The 16,835-nt window shown below is 49.4% G+C and overlaps 2 protein-coding genes across 2 annotated transcripts in view; one reads left to right on the top strand and one right to left on the bottom strand.

Moving 5' to 3' along the window:
• Nucleotides 1-16,835, bottom strand: part of TKFC (triokinase and FMN cyclase) — a 742,129-nt gene that overhangs the window by 149,673 nt on the left and 575,621 nt on the right. The window lies entirely within an intron of this gene.
• Nucleotides 1-16,835, top strand: part of DDB1 (damage specific DNA binding protein 1) — a 91,649-nt gene that overhangs the window by 68,439 nt on the left and 6,375 nt on the right. Inside the window, exons 13-24 of the mRNA XM_075325272.1 lie at nucleotides 215-378; nucleotides 478-585; nucleotides 667-874; nucleotides 1,852-1,947; nucleotides 2,037-2,148; nucleotides 9,533-9,656; nucleotides 9,743-9,907; nucleotides 10,901-10,995; nucleotides 11,090-11,260; nucleotides 12,064-12,173; nucleotides 12,318-12,487; nucleotides 12,568-12,670. Coding sequence (XP_075181387.1) covers nucleotides 215-378; nucleotides 478-585; nucleotides 667-874; nucleotides 1,852-1,947; nucleotides 2,037-2,148; nucleotides 9,533-9,656; nucleotides 9,743-9,907; nucleotides 10,901-10,995; nucleotides 11,090-11,260; nucleotides 12,064-12,173; nucleotides 12,318-12,487; nucleotides 12,568-12,670 — 1,626 coding nt within the window. The remainder of the gene's footprint in view (nucleotides 1-214; nucleotides 379-477; nucleotides 586-666; nucleotides 875-1,851; nucleotides 1,948-2,036; nucleotides 2,149-9,532; nucleotides 9,657-9,742; nucleotides 9,908-10,900; nucleotides 10,996-11,089; nucleotides 11,261-12,063; nucleotides 12,174-12,317; nucleotides 12,488-12,567; nucleotides 12,671-16,835) is intronic.

Consider the following 16,835-nt stretch of genomic DNA (forward strand, 5'->3'; position numbering starts at 1 on the left):
ATGCTTCCTAGACTTGCATTGCAAAAGCCACTTCCAGTTCACACATACAGTAGATCCCTGTGTGATCTGGCAATAACGAGCGTGATTGGAAGACTGGAGCGTCGCTGGGAGACTGCAGACGGTGAGTATATTACTACATTACATACAATACACATTTGCATTGGTTTAGGGCGTTTCATGGAGCTCTTCTTTAAAATTCTCTTCTTTTTAACAGCTGCACTGAAATGGAGCATGAAGTGGCCTGTCTAGACGTCACTCCTTTGGGCGGCAGTGATGCTATGTCCACACTTTGTGCAATCGGCCTGTGGACAGATATTTCTGCACGGATCCTTAGTCTACCAGGATTTCAGTTATTACATAAGGAGATGCTAGGTGGAGGTAAGTCACAATCAATCTTTGTGTAGGGGGTAGGTTATTGATCGGTAACATTTAATTAGTCCAAAATATTGTATCATTCTTTTCTTTTCTCTTATTCAGAGATTATCCCCAGGTCCATCCTCATGACGTCGTTTGAAAACAGTCACTACCTGCTGTGTGCGCTGGGGGATGGAGCGCTCTTCTATTTTAGCCTCAACACAGAGACTGGTTTGTGATCTAGAATACTTTTTTCTCGCTTCATGGGTACATACATGCAATTAACCAGTTCCTATCCCTCTGACTTTGCAGGTCTTTTGAGTGACAGAAAGAAGGTGACCCTGGGGACACAGCCCACTGTTTTGAGGACTTTCCGATCTCTCTCCACAACAAATGTGTTTGCCTGTTCTGACCGTCCCACCGTCATCTACAGCAGCAACCATAAGCTGGTCTTCTCCAATGTTAACTTGAAAGAAGTCAACTATATGTGCCCCCTGAACTCTGAAGGCTATCCTGATAGGCAAGTCATGCTTTTAGCTAGGTTATAGGAAGAACTTTCTTAAAGGGAACCTGTCAAGTACAATATGCACCCAGATCCACGAGCAGCTCTGGGTGCATATTTATAATCCCTCTCTAACCGTCCCAGCCTATAGGTACATACATAAAGAGATCTTTAGAAAAAGTATTTCTATATATCCTTTATGATATGCTAATGAGGACATCGATTAGTCACATGGCTTTAGTTCCTGCGCTCATTCCGCCCTCGTAATATGTTTGCACACCCCCTGTGAGTGTGCTAACATACTGTTCAATGCCCATTACCTCGTGTACCGGTGTCTGCTACCACCACTTCAGAACACCAGGCGTTAGGGTCAGTGTGCATGATCAGAAGTCCTGGCACTTCCGGTCATGCACACTAGACCTCTCTGAAGCCAGGATGTGTACACACCTGGCTTCATACTGTGCATGACCGTAAGTGCAAGGCATTCTAATCAGCGGTGAGCAGACACCGATATGCTTGTCACTGCTGATATGCGAGCCCATGGGCATCGAATAGCATGTTAGCACACCCACAGGGGCATACTAAGATTGCGGAATGAGTGCATGAACTAGCGCCCTCACGACTAGTCCCTGCGCTCAGTAGCATATTATAAAGGATGTTTAGAAAGACTTTTTTTAAAGATCTCTTTATCTATGCTACTATAACCTGGGACCATGCTAAATGGACGAAATGCGCGTAGGAAGTAATGCCCTTGCGACCAGTCCCTGCGCTCATTGGCATAAGATAAAAGATCTTTTTAGAAATATTTTTTCCAAAGATCTTTCTATCTATGCTATTAGATACAGGGACGGTTAGGCAGGAATCACTAATATGCACCCAGAACTGCTCGTGGTTCTGGGTGCATATTGTACCTGACAGGTTCACTTTAAACTCACTGACTTCGGCGGTGTTGTTTTTTTTTTTTTGGGTCTATTAAACAATTCTTGCATCTACAGTTTGGCCCTAGCGAATAACAGCACGCTTACCATTGGAACTATTGATGAGATACAGAAGCTTCATATCAGAACGGTTCCGCTGTATGAGTCTCCCAGGTAAGTTCATGCTAGGAAAGACCTTTGTTGTGATTTATCAATGTCTTATGCTGGGAAGTGCTCACAGGGCTTGTTCTGGTTTATTGAAGGAAGATTTGCTATCAAGAAGTTTCTCAGTGTTTTGGAGTGCTCTCCAGCCGAACTGAGGTGCAAGATGCTAGTGGAGGCAGCTCCCCTCTCCGACCGAGCGCCAGTACCCAGGTCAGTGAAAATATTGCTCAGATTTGCATAATGGACATAATAAACAGAACAAGATGTGTTTGGAGAGGGTTCTTTACTTTGGACAATGCTTTTTTGTTAACGAAAAAAAATGTTTTGTTAACATAATCTCATGTCAATGAATAAAAAGTTGACAAGTTGTAAAGTGTCTCCTTGTTTGGAACCCTAGTAATCTTCGGTTATCTGTTGGAAACTTAGCAGTAAATGTTCAATTTCTCTGAATCACCACCACACAAGGAAATCAATGGCTTATCTGGGTAAGACATGGCAGGACAGATCCTGCAGACCAGCGGCAGCTATTTGTAATGGTCTCTACCATGGCCAAGAGATGAGGATCCTAAATGGAGCACAACAACTGTGCCAACTCAGAAGATACCGTATATACTGAAGTAAAAGCAGAGTCACCTAATTTCTTCATCGTTCCTTATGGGAGACCCAGACCATGGGTGTATAGCTTCTGCCTCCGGAGGACACACAAAGTACTACACTCAAACGTGTAGCTCGTCCCTCCTAGCATATACACCCCCTGGTAGCCAGTCCTAGCCAGTTTCAATGCTTTGTGTTCAGGAGGTCACACACACACATGCATTCTCTGATTTGTGATTTTTTGGATTTCAAAGATTTGGAAGAAAAGCGGGTCCAGTCTGGACTCCCGGCATGTCCCTTCTCACCCCACTGTGTCGGCGGTGCTGTTAAGGTTGACTTTACAAGGCTGGATCCTTCACATGCCGCGCTCCTTCACCATCCCCTGGGGCTCTGGCTTGAAGTGGGAGCCATCTCGGTTCTCACTGCTTTGCAGGAGACCGGTCTCCATCCGCAGCCCTGTTCAGGATCCTGCCGGACGGAGCGTTTAGCCCCCCCCCAGGGACCTGGCACCTGCGTCTCAATACTTAGCTTTTGAGACGTTTTTACCACAGAAAGTGGTCGTTCCAGGGGCCCCTTGTACTTTATTTATTGGAGGGAGTGTGTTATGTAACTGTGGTAACATTTCCGGCCGGTTCTGCAGTTTTCACTGGAGAACCGCGCCGATGGTGCCTGCACGCTGGCCGCATGTTTAAATATAGGCCCCGGCTTCGCCTGAGGCCTAGTTTCGGTTTCACTCCCTCTGCATGTCAGTCATGCAGAGGGACAGTGTGGCTCCGCCCAGCGGCTGTTCAGCACAGGGAGCGGACACTCCTCACTGAGGACAGATTCCCTCCCTGTATACCTCATTTGCCCGCTCTCAGAGTAGGCCCCGCCCCCTCTCCTCGCTCCGGTCGCCATTTTCTCAGCGTTCTCAATGTCTGCATAGGCACAGAGATACCACATTGTGACAAATGGGGGCCTGGGCTGGGGGACTGGAGGGCACAGAAATGTATGTTAAACGGTCTGGCAAGCCACAACCTCCAGTTGTGCAGCTGCTTATATTCTCTGTTTATATACTCTGCTGGGGGTCATTCTGGAGATGCATTCCCTCACAGAGCCCCCACTTCTGCAGCATGTCTCACATCAGAGCAAGGCTGCAAGGCTGTTCTTAGTACGCACTGCATGTAGACTCGTACTGCCTGTACTGAGCACATAAACACAGTGGTCCCTCAGCCTGGAGGCTCTTCAGTGGCCCCTCCAGCTGCTCCGGTGGTGCTGAGCATGCATTAGCCCCCTTCTTAGGGCGCTTCGGCTGCTACGGCTCGCTCAGCAAAGCTCTCAGAGGACTCTTCATCTCAGACCCCGTCCTCCTAAGATGGAGACGCAGGGTCCCCTGTCCTTTCCCGTCCCGCAGCTCTGATTCACGAGCTGACTCGATGGACGGGGAGGATGTCTTTACTGGGGGCTCGGACGCTACTTAATGTACCATTGATCGGTTCGAAGGTGATGCAGATGCTAATGATTTGATTGCGTCCATTATATTTGTACTGGACCTCAATCCGCCTGTATCAGGGGAGTATCCCCCTCTGGCAGAAAGACATCAGTATACCTTAAGAGAACAAGGAGTGTGTTCCTTAACCACTCCAGTTTTCAGCCCACTGTGACAAGCCCAGAGCCTGTCCTGACAGACGCTCCCAAAGCGTGGTTCTGATGACTGTTTCCCCCTTCCACCAGAGGTGGTCAAGGAGTGGGCTTATTCACCAAGGTTGGTCCCTCCGGTGTCTAGTATTTCAGCCCTGATAGTTGTATCAGTGGCTGACGGCACCTCTCTAAGGTTCCCACTGTACATTAATTCTGTACTGGACCTCAATCCGCCAGTATCAGAGGAGCAACCCTCTCTGGCAAAAAGGCACCAGTTTACCTTACCTAAGAGAACAAGGAGTGTGTTCCTTAACCGCTCCAGTTTTCAGGCCACTGTGACCAAGCCCAGGGTCTGCTTTGGCAAACGCTTCCCACTGATGACCGTTTTCCCCTTCCACCAGAGGTGGTCAAGGAGTGGGCTCATTCACCAAAGGTGGTCCCTCTGGTGTTTAGACTCTCAGCCCGGACATTGTATCAGTGGCTGATGGCTCCTCACTTACAGCTGTCCGCCAGGTTGTCCTTCTGGTCAAATCTGTATGGAGGCGGCAGGGGCCTCGTTCTCCCCAGCTTTTGCAGCAGTGCGGCTTTCAAAGCCATCTCTGCTTCTCTTGAGGAGATGCATTCCCTCACAGGGACCTTTTGCCCGAAATGGTTGCCTTAACTTCCAGACTTCAGTCTTTTCATCCTATGCCATGTCCGCCATGCTGGAGACTCTCACCGCACTGCGGTGGCCTCGGCTAATTTCCTCGCTATCCGCAGACTCCGGTGGCTTCGGAAGCGGAAGGCGGATGCTTCTAAAGAAGTTCCTTGCTGGGCTCCCTTGTGCTGGGACCAGACTATTCGGGAACAACTGGATGAAATTATTAAGGAAGCTCTTGGCGGGAAGAGTTTTCTTCCATGCCATAAACCTAAACCAGGAAACCTGTCCATGGCAGGAATCAGTCGAGGTTTCGTTCTTTTTGTTCCTCCATCTGATCGTTCTCTAAGCCCTCGGCCTCGTCCACTGACTCAGCCAAGGATCGTAAACCCAAATGGCGCACGAGAAGACCGCAGGAGATGCTGCCACTAAGTCAGCCTCCTCCTGGCTATCTAGCCACGCCAGCAACGTCCTTGGTCGGTGGCAGGCTCTCCCACTTTGGCGACGTATGGTTTTAACACGTCTCCGATCAGTGGGTGCGAGATACCATCTCCCACGGCTACAGGATAGAACTCTATCCAGCCCGCCAAACAGATTTTTTCTGTCAACTCCCCCCTGCTCCAAGGCCGCCGCCTTCTCACAGGCTGTGGCATTCTTGCAGGCCACTGGAGTGATTGTACCGGTTCCCGACTGGGAACGGTTCTGAGATTTCTGCTTAAATCTATTCCTAGTACCCGAGGAGGGCGGTGCCTTCCGACCTGGATCTCAAGCTTCTCAAGCATGTTCAGGTGCGGCAGTTTCGCATAGAGTCTCTGCGATCAATCAATGACCCAAGGAGATTCCCTAGCCTCCATCGACATCAGAGATGCCTATCTGCATGTGCCAATCGCAGTTTCACACCAGCGTTGGCTACGTTTTGCAATCAGAGTGGTCCAATTCGTGGCTCTTCCCTTGGGGTTAGCCACGGCCCCTCGAGTATTCTCAAGGTCGGGGCAGCTGTGATTGCGGTCCTGCACCTCTAGGGGTTGGCAGTGATCCTTTTGTCCTGGACAGCCTTCTGGTCTGGGCTTCATCCAGTGCAGACTGTTAGCGGAGTGCCTCGCTCACTCTCGCCATTCTAACCAATTCGGGTGGTTTGTCATTCTGTCCAAGTCCATTCTGACTTCGATCCAGAAGTTCTCATACTCAGGGACGCAATTCGGGACTCTGTCGGCACTTGTGAAGCTGCCCTTAGTCAAACAGCAGTCCCTCCGCTGGCGGTCGACGTCGTTCCATCAGGCACCTAATACAGGTGCTGGATCAAATGGTGGTGTCAATGGAAGCGATTCCTTTGTCCAGTTCCATCTGCGTCCTCTGCGACTGGATATTTTCCGCTGTTGGAACAAGCGGACTTCCTCCTTCCAGGGCGGTGGCTTCGCCACAGACCAGGGGCTTGTTTCAGTGGTGGCTTCGTCCCCTCTGTCTCAGGGACGCTCCTTCCTGGCTCCGTCCCGGGTGATCCTCACCAAGATGCTAGTCTATCCGGCTGGGGAGCAGTATATCTCCACCATGGAGCGCAGGGCACTTGGACTCTGTCCGAATCAGCCCTCTGGATCAATGTGCTGGAAATCAGAGCTGTGTTTCTAGCTCTCTAAGCCTTTCACCATCTGTTGGCGGCCAGGCACATTCGAGTCCAGTCAGACAACGCTACAGCGTTTGCCTACATCAACCTCCAGGGCGGGACACTCAGCCGCCTGGCAATGTTGGAGGTTCATCGCATTCTTCAGTGGACGGAGGACTTCTAGTCCACCATATCCACAGCCCACATCCCAGACGTGGAAAACTGGGAGGCTGATTGTCTCAGCCGTCAAACCGTGGCTCCACGATCCTCAGGTTTTTGCGGCAGACGCACTGGTTCAAGTTTGTTCCCAGCTTCGTCTGTCTAACGTGTTTCACCCTCTAGTTCTTGCCCAGAGTCCTGCGCAAGATCAGAAAGGAGGGCCGTCGGGTCATTCTCATTACTCCAGACTGACCCAGGCAAGTTTGGTACCCTGACTTGCTCCGTCTGTCCGTAGAGGTGCCATAGCATCTCCCGGACTGTCCAGACCTTCTCTCACGAGGATGCGGCTCTCAGATTGACGGCGTGGCGTTTGAGTCATGGATCTTGTCGACTTCTGGTATCCCTCCTGAAGTCATCTCCACTCTGACTCGAGCTCGGAAGTATCCTTTGGCCTTTTGGCCTTGCCGACTCTCCTGTCCTTTCTACAGTCCGGTCTACAGCTAGGACTATCCCAAAATTCCCTTAAGGGACAGGTCTCGGCTCTATCAGTGTTGTGCCAGCGGCGTATCGCCCGGCTGGCCCAGGTGCGCTCCTTCATGCAGGGCGTATCTCACATCATTCCGCCTTACCGGCGGCCCTTGGAGCCCTGGGACCTTGATTCGGTCCTCACGGCTTCCGGAAACCCCCCTTTGAGCCTCTTAGGGAGGTTTCTTAGTTTAGTCTTTCACAGAAGGTGGTCTTTCTAGTGGCCATAACTTCCCTCAAGAGAGTCTCTGTTTTGGCTGCACTCTCTTCGGAGTCCTCCCTTCATCAAGACAAGGTGGTTCTCCGTCCGACTCCGGACTTTCTCCCTAAGGTGGTTGCTGTTCCACCTTATCCGGCGCATTTTCCCTGCCTTCCTTTTGTCCGGCTCCTGTTCATCGCCTTGAAAGGGCGTTGCATACTCTGGATCTGGTGCGGGCGTTCCGGATCTATGTGTCTCGCACCGCTGTTCTTAGGCGGTGCACCTCTTTTTTTGTGCTGACTGCTGGTCAGCGTAAGGGCCTTTCGGTTTTTAAGCCGACCCTGGCTCGTTGGTTTAGGTCGGCCATTTCCGATACCTACCAGGGTACTCAAGTGCCTCTCCCGCCGGGGATCAAGGCACACTTGACCAGGGCTGTCGGTGCCTCTTAGGCTTTCAGGCCCAGGCCACGGCTCAGCAGGTCTGTCAGACTGCCACTTGGACTAGTCTGCATACCTTTTCGAAGCACTACCAAGTGCATGCTCTTGCTTCGGCAGATGCGAGCTTGGGCAGACGCATCCTTTAGGCGGCTGTCGCCCATTTGTGAAGTTAGGTTTCGCCTACTTCTCAGTTTTTCTATTTATTCCCACCCATGGACTGCTTTAGAACGTCCCATGGTCTGGGTCTCCCATAAGGAACGATGAAGAAAAAGAGAATTTTGTTACTTACCGTAAATTCTTTTTCTTATAGTTCCGACATGGGAGACCCAGCACCCTCCCTGTTGCCTGTCGGCAGGTTTCTTGTTCCGTGTGTTATCACCGGCTGTTGTTGTAGACAGAGGTTCCGGTTGTTCCGGGTTTTGCTCTGTCTCTACTTGTGGGTGGATGTCCTCCTTCAGCTTTTGCACTAAACTGGCTAGGACTGGCTACCAGGGGGTGTATATGCTAGGAGGGAGGAGCTACACGTTTGAGTGTAGTACTTTGTGTGTCCTCCGGAGGCAGAAGCTATACACCCATGGTCTGGGTCTCCCATGTCGGAACTATAAGAAAAAGAATTTACGGTAAGTAACAAAATTCTCTTTTTTACCACAAAAACATTAAGAAGACTTATTGACACGAGTATAAGCGTAGGGTGGGAAATGCAGCAGCTACTGGTAGTATTGTGCCCATATTGTCCTTTGGAGTATTGTGCTCTTATTGTCCCCTGTAGAATTGTGCCCATATTGTCCCCTGTATTAATGTGCCCTCTAGTAATGTGCCCATCCTTTAGTAATGTCCTCATTCCAGTCCCCTTGTTGTCCCCTCTTATGCTGTTGTTCACATTCTCACACACACACACACACACACTTATTTTCACCTGTCCATTGTTCCCACGGTGTCCTCTTATCTGCTTCTTGCGGACCACAAGCACACAGACCCCTGAGTGATCGTGGTTGCTGTAGGGGCCGCCACTGTTGTGGTGCTTTATTTCTGTTGAATGCTTTGCGGTGCCGCAAATCATTCAAGTGAAGTAAAGCACCACAACAGTGGCGGCATCTGCAGCAACCACGATCACTCAGGGGTCTGTGTGCTTGTGGTCCGCAAGAAGCAGATAAGAGGACACCGTGGGAACGGAGGACAAGTGAGAATAGGTAAAGGGGCGTTTTCAGCATAAAAAGATGGTCTGAAATACTCTGCTTATACTTGAGTATATACGGTAATGATCAGAGGTCGGATTGGTCTCCCAGTATAGGCCAGGTGGAAGGTGGCAGATTCTTTTCTTGCATAGGTTATTTCTTAGGGAGCTTTAAAGTCTACCTTATAAAGAATTGTAGAATCAAACTCCTATATTCAACAGACTAAATAAAAGGATTGTCTGGGATTGAGGGGGGAAATAACAAAAAACAGTCCAAAGGGGCAGAATGCCATAGCATAATAAAAGAAGTATTGCTTACTCTTAAAATCCCCGCCACTCCAGCACTTCTCATTGACTTAGGACTGCAGTCATTGCTGATATCTGCACCTTGATCAACGATTGGCTGCTGCTGTCATGACATCATGTCTCATTGACATGACATCACCGCTGCAGACCTTTGGGGGGGTCCTGAAGTTGTGGGGCATTTCACAGGTAAGTAATGCTTCTTACATACATTTATACAATTTGCCTCGATTTTACACCTATAATCATAGATGTATATACTCTTTATGTACTTGTAGGGGCTGAGTGTAAAGTTTACACATAATATTTGCTGTCAGATTTACTGTTTGCGCTTCCTTTCCACTAGGCCCTTTCCTCCAGTGTGAGCAGTAGTAAGCTGTTCTCAGGAAGCACATCCCCCCACGAAACCTCATTTGGAGAAGAAATCGAGGTCCACAACCTTCTCATCATCGATCAACACACATTTGAAGGTAGTAACCAAAGCAGATTTCCTTTAAAACCTGAGCCCGTAGTGTTTTTGTCCAGGCTTATTTTTGTTTTCTTCTCTTCTCCTTAGTCCTGCACACTCATCAGTTCCTGCAGAATGAGTACACACTCAGCCTAGTGTCTTGTAAGCTGGGAAAGGATCCAAGCACTTATTTCATTGTGGGAACTGCCATGGTGTATCCAGATGAGGCCGAACCAAAACAAGGAAGGATTGTGGTTTTCCAATATTCTGATGGTGAGAAAAGGCTAATTCTTCTATGTATGGAAGGGTGAGAGGTTGTACAACCAGGTATTTCTGAGTTCCTAAGCTCTATTGATATCTTAATAAAAACAACCCTTTTCTCTGCTATAGATCTAGCAGTTATAGAGAGCTCATGAATATTCTGGATTACCTGCAGCACACCAAGTAGTCCTGTAATGATAATCTACTGCTGATTAAACATTGTATTTATCAAAATTACACGGAACAGCTCAGTAAGTGACACATCACTGGAATCGGGATCTCTGTCCCTACGTTATAGAATGGAATGGAAGAGAGACCAGCATGAGACACATCGCTGGAATCAGGCCGTGTTCTGCTGTTTCAGTACAGTTTTATTAGCATAAGATTATCATTACAGGACTAGCTGCCTTGTGCCTCCCACTACAAACTTGTCTCCAGCACTGAGTAGCAGCTCCTTGTCACTATAGAATGTATACAGAGAGCTGTGGTATGGGTGTGTTATACTGAGCTAGATTTGTAGCAGAGAAAACGGTGTCTCTATCATAACTGCTGAGCCCAGTAAACTAAGTGATACATTGCTGGAATCAGGATCTCTGACCAGATCTCACCCTGCTGTCAGATTATGAAGCAAACACCTGGTGATAGATTCCCTTTAAACATGGCCAGCAGAAGAGGAAGTTTCTTAGTCACTTCATTGGGGAACAGGGACATGTCTGGGGGCCTCCATAGTTTGCATGGCTGTAATACTACCACTCCCAAGCCTGAGGCTGTAGCGGTGCAGCCCAGCGAAGCATTGGGGCCAAGGAATGTTCCTGTGTTGTTCAATGAAGCGACCAAGAAAGTGATTTCATGGAGAGTACCAAAAATCTCCATTTTGCCAAATTGCTGGGGTTAGAGTGAGAAGTATTGAGTGATTCACCCCTTTAAAATTATAGATTTGTAAATGATGAAGACAACTATCAGGACTGAGCAGCACTAAACTAATACAATTGCTGGTCTCTACAGGGAAGCTGCAGACTGTGGCAGAGAAGGAGGTCAAGGGAGCTGTATACTCAATGGTTGAATTTAATGGAAAGCTACTGGCCAGCATCAACAGCACTGTAAGATATAGAGAAATTAAATTGGCATCCTTCATTTACTGGTCTGTACTGTAGTTAAGGTACATGAAGAAAAATGCCTTATTTTTTTTCACAGGTCCGACTGTATGAATGGACTGCAGAAAAGGAGCTGCGCACAGAATGCAACCATTACAACAACATCATGGCTTTATATTTGAAAACCAAGGGTGATTTTATCCTAGTGGGAGACTTGATGCGCTCAGTGCTGCTGCTGGCTTACAAGCCCATGGAAGGAAACTTTGAAGAGGTGAGTCCACGTCCAGGCAATCATTAATCCGGTATAAAAAGATCTTATGTGCATATTTACAATGTGCATGATACATGTGAAGTTACACCTCCAGCTCCTGATGTAGGTGGTATTGTAGATGTTAATAAGGCCTCAAAAAACAGGCCTGGGGACATATTGCTAGTGTCTGACATCACTTAAATGGAACGTGTCATGTGAAAAGATGCTTTTACCCTGCAGATATGAGGTTAATCTGCAGGTTACTAGTGTTCTGATGGCGTGCAGACATCACACTGAGAGTCCTAATGCTGGGAGGAAATTAACTTTATTCCTCACAGCAAAAAGCTTGGGTTTTTAGTCATCAAGTTGCAGCCAGCGCGTCTTCAATCACTACTCTGGGCATAGTAAGCAGCGGCCGTAACTGCGTCCCAGCACTGACTGACAGCTGGCTCTGTAATGCTCAGCCAGCTCTGTCAGTGCCAGGGCATGGTTACAGCCGCCGCTCACTATGTAGAGTGGTGACTGAAACTGCAACGACTGAAAGCCTGAGGCCGCTCAACATCAAAACACTATTATCATGCAGCTTAATCCCATATTTGCAGGTAAATAGTTTTTGGTTTTTTTTTACATGACCGGTTTCCTTTAATGACTGTTGAGGAATGAAGGATGAGCAAAGCTTATTCCCTGTACAGCCGTGCCCTGGTTGTAGATCCCTGCACTGCCTATCCTAGCAATATGCCATCACTCTGTAAAATGGATTTGTAGGTTTATTTTTCCATCCTTTGTATACATCTCTATCACATATGTATTCTATATCCCTATAGATTGCTCGGGATTTTAACCCAAACTGGATGAGCGCAGTGGAGATACTAGATGACGATAATTTCTTAGGAGCAGAGAATGCATTTAACCTATTTGTATGCCAAAAGGACAGGTAGGTAATGATGGATGGTGGCCTATAAACAGTGGCATGCAGCTTATCTTATTGTGAGGGACGTTTATGACTTTCATATGTGGATTAGATATAGATAATAATCTGATTACTGCTCCATAAACATATTTCGGCTTCCATTCCCAGTGCTGCCACTACAGATGAGGAACGACAACACTTACAAGAAGTCGGGCTTTTCCACTTAGGGGAGTTTGTTAATGTATTCTGTCATGGCTCGCTGGTCATGCAGAATCTTGGGGAGACGTCTCCCCCGACACAAGGCTCAGTGCTGTTTGGCACCGTTAATGGCATGATTGGTAGGTATAGAAAATGTTATGAGTTTCTCACTTGTCCCATGATGATATCTCTACTTAAGTTCATTTGTTTTGTATCTCAGGTCTGGTGACGTCCGTGTCTGAGAGCTGGTATAATCTCCTGCTAGACGTACAGAACAGACTCAACAAAGTTATCAAGAGCGTGGGCAAGATTGAGCACTCCTTATATCCTTCCTTTTTGTCTTGCTGGTCCATGGGCGAGCATGTATATATGCCCCCTGCTGCACACAGTTGGAAATCACTAGGGAAATCCATGTCATTTATTCCTTTTAGGGTTGAATTTTATACTTGTAAACCTTGTAATGTCTCTACTCCGAACAAAATGGTCTAATATTCTCACCTGTTGAGTTCTTAATTCGGGACAATAACCATTTGTGTTTACTAAAGGGGTCATCTTTATAAGAAGCTTATTATTGGTGAGGAGTCCGGGGTGACCTTAAAGGGAACCTGTCAGCAGAAATTTTGCAGTAAACCTAAAAGATTCCCCCTCGGCAGCTCCTGGGCTGCATTCTATCAAGGTTCCCCCTTTCTGACCAAAATAAAGATTTCTTTGTCGCTCCTAATTGGGAGACCCAGACAATTGGGTGTATAGCTACTGCCTCCGGAGGCCACACAAAGTACTACACTTAAAAGTGTAAGGCCCCTCCCCTTCTGGCTATACACCCCCCCGTGGGATCACGGGCTCCTCAGTTTTATGCTTTGTGCGAAGGAGGCCAGACATCCACGCATAGCTCCACTGTTTAGTCAGCAGCAGCTGCTGACTATGTCGGATGGAAGAAAAGAGGGCCCATACTAGGGCCCCCAGCATGCTCCCTTCTCACCCCACTTTCTGTCGGCGGTGTTTGTTAAGGTTGAGGTACCCATTGCGGGTACGGAGGCTGGAGCCCACATGCTGATTCCTTCCCCATCCCCATTAGGGCTCTGGGTGAAGTGGGACTTTACCGGTCTCCGGGCACTGAGGCCGTGCTCCATCCACAGCCCCTGGAGGATCTGCTGGATACGGAGCGGAGTTTTCTCAGGGACAGGACCCTGCTCCATCAAGGTACTCCGTGTCCCCGTGCTTATCGCACGCACACTGCAGCATTGCTGGGTGTGTTAGTGCGCCGGGGTAAACAGCGCTGCTGCGCTGGTGCCGTTACTCACTACAGCTCTGCTGAGTGAGGTGACTTTGTACGATCGGCCGATCCGGCCGCTGGGGTCAGTGTTTACTGGTCGCGGCTGGGATTTGTGGTGCGCCGGGGACTTCCGCGCTGGCCGTGCATATATGACGGCCGCGCTAGATTACTACAGTCCCCGGCTTTTGCGGCCTAGTTCGTATCGTTCCCGCCCCCGGACCTGCCAGTCAGGAGGAGGGCGGGACGCTGTACAGTCCAGCAGCGTTAAGAGCTGGAGTCTGTTTTACATACTCCAGCCCTCACACTAGGCACAGGGGGACGCAGTTTCCCGCTCTTTTGTTTGGGACGCCCACGGTCCACCCCTCTTCACAGGACGCCGGCAGCCATTCCTGCCTGTACGCTGAACTGCGGAGGGGAGGCTGGGAGACCCAGACAAGGGATTCTACGATCTCACACCCGCTTTTCAGCGGGCGGTAAGCAGCCCTCAAGGGCTCTCCCCCACTTGTGCCATAGTGTACTTTGTATTTTGTGCTGGCAATACTTTGCACTGTACAGTCGCTGGTGGTTTTCTGCTATATACCCTCCTTAGATTTCTCAAGGAGATAACAGCATGTCGTCCGCAAAAAGCAAAAGTGCCAAGGCATGGACTTTATATGCTGCTTGTACCGCATGTGGGGCTACTCTACCGGCAGGTTCCACTGACCCCCATTGTGTGCAGTGCTCGGCCCCTGTGGCAATTGCTCAGCCGGGGCCGCTGCTAGAGGTGACCCAGGGAGAACCACCTGTAAATGCTGTCCAGGTGACAGGGACGGAGTTTGCAGCTTTTGCTGACAGATTGTCTATGACTATGTCTAAAATTCTTGAAACATTGCAGTCTAGACCAGTAACTCAGACCATGGGCACTGTTGATCCATTGCCCCCTGGTCCCCCTCAGCTGGACCACTTCCTAGCTCCGGGGGTGTCATATGCACCCCAGGGTGACGGCTCTGACTCGGACGACAGTCCCAGACAACCTAAGCGGGCTCGCTATGAGCGACCCTCAACTTCATCACACTGGTCAGGGTCCCAGCGGGACGACTCTCTGTGTGATGAGGCGGATGTAACTGATCAGGAGTCTGAGGCTGGGGCCGCTCTCAATCTAGATACCCCGGATGGTGACGCCATAGTGAATGATCTTATAGCGTCCATCAATAGGATGTTAGACATTTCTCCACCAGCTCCTCTTGCGGAGGAGGCAGCTTCACAGCAGGAGAAATTCCATTTCAGGTATCCCAAGCGTAAATTAAGCACGTTTCTGGACCACTCTGACTTTAGAGACGCAATCCAGAAACACCACGCTTATCCAGATAAGCGGTTTTCCAAACGGCTTAAAGATACACGCTATCCTTTTCCCCCTGACGTGGTCAAGGGCTGGACACAGTGTCCCAAGGTGGACCCTCCAATCTCCAGGCTTGCAGCCAGATCTCTAGTTGCAGTGGAAGATGGGGCGGCACTTAAAGATGCCACTGACAGACAGATGGAGCTCTGGTTAAAATCCATCTATGAAGCTATTGGAGCGTCGTTGGCGCCAGCATTCGCAGCCGTATGGGCACTCCAAGCTATTTCAGCTGGGCTTACACAGGTCGACACGGTCACACGTACATCTGCTCCGCAGGTGGCACCCTTGACCTCTCAAATGTCTGCATTCGCGTCTTACGCGATTAATGCTGTCCTAGACTCTACGAGCCGTACGGCGGTGGCGTCAGCCAACTCTGTGGTTTTACGCAGAGCCCTGTGGTTGAGAGAATGGAAGGCAGATTCTTCTTCCAAGAAGTGCTTAACCAGTTTGCCTTTTTCTCGTGACCGATTGTTTGGTGAGCGTTTGGATGAAATCATTAAACACTCCAAGGGTAAGGATTCATCCTTACCTCAGCCCAGACAAAACAAACCTCAACAGAGGAGGGGACAGTCTGGTTTTCGGTCCTTTCGAGGCTCAGGCAGGTCCCAATTCTACTCGTCCAAAAGGACTCAAAAGGATCAGAGGGGCTCAGATTCGTGGCGGACTCAATCACGCCCAAAAAAGCCAGCCGGAAGAACCGTTACCAAGACGGCTTCCTCATGACTCTCAGCCTCCTCTCTCCGCATCCTCGGTCGGTGGCAGGCTCTCCCGCTTTGGCGACATTTGGTTGTCACAGGTCAAAGACCGTTGGGTGAGAGACATTCTGTCTCACGGGTACAGGATAGAGTTCTGCTCTCGTCCTCCAACTTGCTTCTTCAGAACTTCCCCACCGCCCGACCGAGCCGATGCTCTGCTGCAAGCGGTGTCCGCTCTAAAGGCGGAAGGAGTGGTGACTTCTGTTCCTCTTCAGGAACAAGGTCACGGTTTTTACTCCAATTTGTTTGTGGTGCCAAAGAAAGACGGGTCGTTCCGTCCCGTCCTGGATCTAAAGCTGCTCAACAAACACGTAAAAACCAGGAGGTTCAGGATGGAATCTCTCCGCTCCGTTATCGCCTCAATGTCTCAAGGAGATTTCCTAGCATCAATAGACATCAAGGATGCTTATCTCCACGTGCCAATTGCGCCAGAGCATCAGCGTTTTCCACGCTTCGTTATAGGAAGCGAACACCTGCAGTTCGTAGCTCTACCTTTCGGGCTGGCGACAGCCCCTCGGGTCTTCACCAAGGTCATGGCAGCAGTAGTAGCAGTCCTGCACTCGCAAGGTCACTCCGTGATCCCGTATTTGGACGATCTACTTATCAAGGCACCCTCTCAAGAGGCATGCCAACACAGCCTGAACGTGGCACTGAAGACTCTCCAGAGTTTCGGGTGGATTATCAACTTTTCAAAGTCAAATCTAACCCCGACCCAATCACTAACATATCTTGGCATGGAGTTTCATACTCTCTCAGCGATAGTGAAACTTCCACTGGACAAACAGTGCTCGCTACAGATAGGGGTGCAATCTCTCCTTCAGGGCCAGTCGCACCCCTTGAGGCGCCTCATGCACTTCCTAGGGAAGATGGTAGCAGCAATGGAAGCAGTTCCTTTTGCGCAGTTTCATCTGCGTCCACTACAATGGGACATTCTCCGCCAATGGGACGGGAAGTCGACGTCCCTCGACAGGGAGGTCTCCCTCTCTCAGGCAGCCAAGGAATCTCTCCGGTGGTGGCTTCTTCCCACCTCATTGTCAAAAGGAAAGTCGTTCCTACCCCCATCCTGGGCGGTGGTCACGACA

Source organism: Anomaloglossus baeobatrachus, chromosome 10, assembly GCF_048569485.1.
Source record: "Anomaloglossus baeobatrachus isolate aAnoBae1 chromosome 10, aAnoBae1.hap1, whole genome shotgun sequence".
NCBI lineage: Eukaryota > Metazoa > Chordata > Amphibia > Anura > Aromobatidae > Anomaloglossus > Anomaloglossus baeobatrachus.